The 5,274-nt window shown below is 54.2% G+C and overlaps 1 protein-coding gene across 2 annotated transcripts in view; it reads right to left on the bottom strand.

Annotated features, from left to right (window-relative positions):
• Znf541 (zinc finger protein 541) overlaps positions 1-5,274 on the bottom strand; it is a 23,056-nt gene that overhangs the window by 12,641 nt on the left and 5,141 nt on the right. For both annotated transcript variants that reach the window (XM_004644266.1, XM_023704603.1), the window contains exons 3-5: positions 2,557-4,291; positions 791-849; positions 381-537 (exon numbers count right to left, since the gene is read on the bottom strand). In XM_004644266.1, the coding sequence (XP_004644323.1) occupies positions 381-537; positions 791-849; positions 2,557-4,291 (1,951 nt within the window). The remainder of the gene's footprint in view (positions 1-380; positions 538-790; positions 850-2,556; positions 4,292-5,274) is intronic.

The raw sequence follows: 5,274 nt of genomic DNA, 5'->3' as shown, positions 1-5,274 counted from the left end.
TTTTTGGCAGAACCGGGGATTGAACTCAGGCCCTTACACTTGCCAGGAAAGTGCTTATTCCACTGAGCCATCTCCCCGGCCCCTGGAGAGACTCTTTAAGAGGTCTTTAAGCTCTTGGGACAGACAGAAGCCAGGGACAGAAGAGCTGCTCTGAGGACAGCTAGAAAGGTTGGGGCAGACTTCCTGGCAGGGGGTAGGGCAAATATCAGGGTGGGGACTTCTGCCACTGTAGCCTGCCCCAGACCAGCTCTGCCACCAGGCCATACCCACACTTCCTCAGGATGTCATCTTCAGCCTGAGGCAGTCGACGTCAGTGTCCCCCACTCCCCCAAAGCCTGCCAAGCCCTGCCACCAAGAAGCCACTGCTGGTGCCCCTTCACCTGCTGCTCCTGATTCCGAGGTGATGGCCACTGGTCGCTGTGGAAACACATGTGGCTGCTCAGGCCTTTTTCAGTATAAAACATCTGGCTGCAGTTCTTGCAGATAAAAGTGCTCCTGGGTTCTGTCCAGTCTGTGGGGCTCCCATTTTGTGGGTTACTATGGGAGAAGAGGCAGGGAGGAAGAATGAGAGGATGAAGCTCCTTCTCTGGCCACTGATTGTTTTCTGCTCCTCCACTCACCAGCCTGACAAAACCCTAAAAAATGCAGGGGCCATGGCCACACTCCTCAGGAGTGGAAGCAGCGTTCTCCTGAGGACAAGACGTCCAGCTCACTCACCCAAGACAGCACATGAAACCACGGGGGACTACTGTGGGCAGTGCCAAGCATGCCAGGAAGCTTCTCAACTTACCATGCACCTGCCACACTCTCCTCCTTCATGGGATGGGGAAGCCTATAGATGTTTCCACCCTGCTGAGGAAAATACAGATGAGCGACACAGCAGGAAGGAGGAACTATGGAGTTCCCAACTGCATGGCTCTTGGAAGACAGCATGGGAACCCGTCCTTGTGACCAATGTTTTCTTAGGGATGAACTAAAGTTAAACAAAAGACCAAATATACAATCTGGACTTCACTCAGTTTTGGCCTATAAGCAATTTCACAAGTAAAAGGGGAAGACATCCTCAAACAGGAAGGAGTACTTGCAAATCACCTGTGTGATAAGGGACTGCATCTAGAATATATACACACTTCTTACTGCTCAGTAGCAGCACAGTCCTAACTCAGTCTGGGGCAAAGCACCTAGATGAATACTGCCATTTAGAAGATATACAAATAGCCACAAAAAGCACAGACAAGGATGCAACATTATTAGCCCTCAGGGAAGTGCATACAACTTCATATCTGCTGTGTGATCTCAGTAATGCTAAAAAAGGGACAGAAACACATATTGGCAAGGACGTAGAGAATCTGGACGCCTCACACACGGGGTGGCAGGGTGCGCAGCGGTGTGGCTGCTTTGAAACACAGTCTGGCTCTCCTGGAACGTTTGCCACAGCCCAGCCACTCGGAGGCTCTACCCGACAGAAATGAGAACATGTATCTGCACAAAAAAGTGTGCACAAAGGTCCACAGCAGTCTGCTCACAAAAGCTAAAAGGTGTGAGCTGCCGACGAGCAGCCAAATACAATCTTGGCTCTGCATGTCACAGAATCTGGCTCAGCCATGAAAGGTCTGAGACACTGCCACTTTCTCAGTGAAAGAGCCAGTCACAGAAGACATGCAGAGCACAATTCCACTTCCACAAAATGTAGAGAGCAGACAAGTCTACAGAGGCAAGAGTAGATTTGTGGCTGCCAGGGGAAGCAGAAGCTGGAAAGGTGAGGGGTGGCAAGGGGTGCAGTGCTTCTCTCTGGGGTGAGCGGTTTGTCCTGGTAAATGCTAGTAATGATTAAGACACCTTGGGACCACACTAAAAGCTACCCAGTCACTCTCTTTAAAATGGCGAATTTATGCCGGTCCCAGCACTAAGAGGAGCATTGTGATTTGAGGTCACCCTGGGCTACATAAAGTAAGCTCAAGGCCAGCCTGATCTATATAGTGAGACCCTGCCAAAAAACAAAACAAAAAAAAAAAAAAATAGAAAAAAGAAAAGAATGATGAATTATACGATGTTTGGATAATACAGCTGTAAAGGCAAGGGGAAGTGAGCTGTGCCATGAGGGAAGGACGCTGCTGTTGCTAAGAGAAGTGGCTGAGGAGGCCAAGTGCCCCAGGGCAGGACCTCTTGGGCGCCAGGTACAGAGGAGCAAGGCTAACGTCCGTCAGCGTGTGACACGTGGTGGGCCCGCTCACAGTGGTCAGAAAGACGTGGCCAACCCATGCAGAAATATACGGGGGCAATGTCTGCTCTTATATGCTCTGAAGAATTAAGGTGACAACTCCAAAAGGGAATGGGAAGCAAAACAAAGACTTAGTGAAATAACAAAGTGACACAAAGTGCTTTGGACAACTTGGTACTGTGCTCATTTCTCTTTTGTTTTGTTTTGTTTTGGAGTAGAAGGGGCCACAGTCTCTCTGGATCTAATTTCCTCACTGTGCTAACAGATGCTGAAATAAACACCCGAGGCAACTCTGGCAGTGCTACACTCAGGCCACGCGGAAGGGGCGCAGGTACCTGGATCCTGTTGAATATGGTCAGCTTGGACTTCACTTCCCGGGCAGGATCTGCAGGAGGCCCAGTCGACGAGAAGGAAGCCATGGCCACTTGGCTGGGAGAAGCTGCACAGCACACATCCACCTTCACTTTCTCCTTCCGGAAGCCCGAGAACCGCTGGGATCTGGGGTGGCCCGAGAACAGCCTATAACCTCCGCCCCGGACACACGCCAGGCCCTTCTCGCTTCTCGAGGCTGTTGAGGCTGCACCATTCTCAGACAGCTGGGTGCCGGGCAGCTCATCACCTGCCTGGGGCTGCCTTGAGCCCCTGGGGGGAAAGATGTTCCCTAGGTCCAAGGTCCCTTTGGAAGATCGCAGCTGCTTGGCCAGAGAAGAGATGTCTGGGCTCTGGGAGGGGTCTGGAGATGGTGTGGTGAGGGAGAGTGGCGCAGAGGACACTTTTGGTGTTCCCTTTGTGCTTCGCTGTGTGCCGTTGGGGGAGGCCTCTCTGGGTACCGTGGATGTGGGTTTTCTCCTGCGGGCTGGAGATCCCTCTGGTTCTGTGTTTCTAGGGCCCACCAGCAGAGAGTCCACAGAAGATGCCAGGGACCGAGCCTGCTGTGGCCAGGGCCCCTGCAGGGACTTCAATGCAGTCTGCTTGCCCTCAGGCCCAGAGGGCTGTGAGGAGGTGGCTGTGACCTGGGCATGGGAGAAGATCCGCTGGGACTTGGTGATCATCTGGAGCACCTGCATCTGCTCATGGCTCACCAGAGACTCCTGGGACTTCAGGAACAGCTGGCAGAGGAGGGGCGTGGCATCTGTTGGGAAGGACTCACTTTTCTTGGAAGCCCAGCTGTCCTCATCCCCACTGTCAGGCCTGGTGTCGCCCAAGGCCTCACTGGGTGCCTTCAGGAATGTGGGCAGGAAGGGCGGTGCGTCCTGACTGCCACCTGTGCTGGGCAAGGGCTCCCCTGGAGCCGAGGTGCTGCTGGGCCCAGGGCCAGACTCTGAACCCTCCCCAGGGGGCTTGTGGACCGCGAACACATTGTTGCCTTTCCTTTTGGGGCAGCCAGACAGGTTGCGGAGCCACTGGAAGCTGTGGCTGGATGGCTGCGCACTGACAGGGCCCTTCTGACCCTGGAAAGGAGGCAGAGAGGCAGGCAGGGAGCTGCCCTCGGGCCAGTCCTCCAGGGAGGACGGGAGCTGGAGAAGTAAGGGCTCTGACTCTGGAGGGTCAGGGCCATCATTCTCAGCTGTCCCAGAATGGGCAGTTGTGCACGCATCAGCAGCCGGCTCCTTCTGGGGGGCACAAGGCTCTTCAGGAGCCTCAGTGCCCAGGGATCCTGGGACACAGGAGGAGGACCCCGGTGAGGTGGTGCAGGGACAGGCCGTGCTCCTCCCTTCACCCTCTGCAGGCCCCACTGTGGCAGGGCCGGGAGAAGGGATCTTCTGGTGGACAAGGCTGCTCACGATACAGCGCAAGAGGTCTCGGTTAGGCAAGATAGAGCCAGGGGACCTGGCTTCTGGGGGCCCCAGGGACCGCAGGCCACTGGGCAGAGGTTGGCCAGCTGTGTCAGGGGCAAGAGGGGAGTCTCCACAGGCATCCTCTTCTGGAGGAGCCTCCTTCAGGATGCACAGGCCGTGCTGCACCTCGTAGTGCCGCCGCAGCGAGCGGTAGTCACAGTAGCTCTTGCTGCAGCCCTGCTCGATGCACACAAAGGGCTTAGTCTTCTGGTGTGTAAGCATGTGCCCGGTCCTGGGGTCAGACATGAGATAGGATGTCAGTGAGTGGGCACTTGGGATCCAGCCTCCCACTGCACAACCCCAGAACCTGTGAGGGTCCTCAGTGCACCAGTACGGCTACTCAGAAACTGCACTCAGCGAAGAAAGAGACAGGGAGGGAGGGAGGGAGGGAGCTCTGAAGTGGCCCTGACTGGCCCTCCTGGGGAGCATCACTCTCCAGAACACATCCAGGAGACGCCAGCTCGGGGCTCACCTTCTGGGGTAAGAGGAGCCACCACAGCAAAAAACAATTTGCAGACACCCAGATCAGTGTAGACTTCCCACAGGCAGACAGCCAGGTCTGCCCACAGTTTCAGCAAGTATAACTGCACGTGAGTGTGGACCTCACTCACCTCATCCAACATCTGCACTAACACACCATGAGCAACCGAGGGGTTACCGTCTGAGACCCTGGCAATCCACTCTGGACAATCCCTATGCTTGTGGCCCCTGGGGTGAGACCACTGACTGAAGCCTTTCCCAAAGGATAGCCCCAGACCTCCTTTAAGGGAAGGGACAGAGAAGGAACCAGCTAAGTTCTAGATCTGTTTCCAGCTTGTGAAAGGAGTGAAGGGAAATGTCCCTTTCCCTGGGGTGATGCTAGGAAGAAGTGGGCTCCTCAAAGCGCAAGCACTCACAGACCTCTGGGCTGAAGCCAGCCGGGTCTTTCCTTCTCTCGCCTGCATGGACAGCTCTTATTGTCTTATTCCAAGACAATAAGAACAAAGGAATTTGCTCCTAACTCTTAAGCTACAGTTCCCTTTTTAAGACGTCTTTTAATTTTTTTTTTTTTTTTTTTTTTAGACCGGATTTGGGCTTTAGTTCATGTTGGCTTTTAGCTCATATTGTTGCCCAGGCTGGCCTGGACTTGCAAAGATCCTCTTGCCTCACCCTCCTGAATGCTGGGATTACAGGTATGCACCACCATGCCCAGTGCTTTTTTAAAATCAAGAGTTT

This window comes from Octodon degus, unplaced genomic scaffold, assembly GCF_000260255.1.
Source record: "Octodon degus isolate 3935 unplaced genomic scaffold, OctDeg1.0 scaffold00197, whole genome shotgun sequence".
In the NCBI taxonomy this organism is placed as follows: domain Eukaryota; kingdom Metazoa; phylum Chordata; class Mammalia; order Rodentia; family Octodontidae; genus Octodon; species Octodon degus.
The sequence above is the reverse complement of the archived record's forward strand: the minus strand, read 5'-3'. Positions and strand labels throughout refer to the sequence as shown.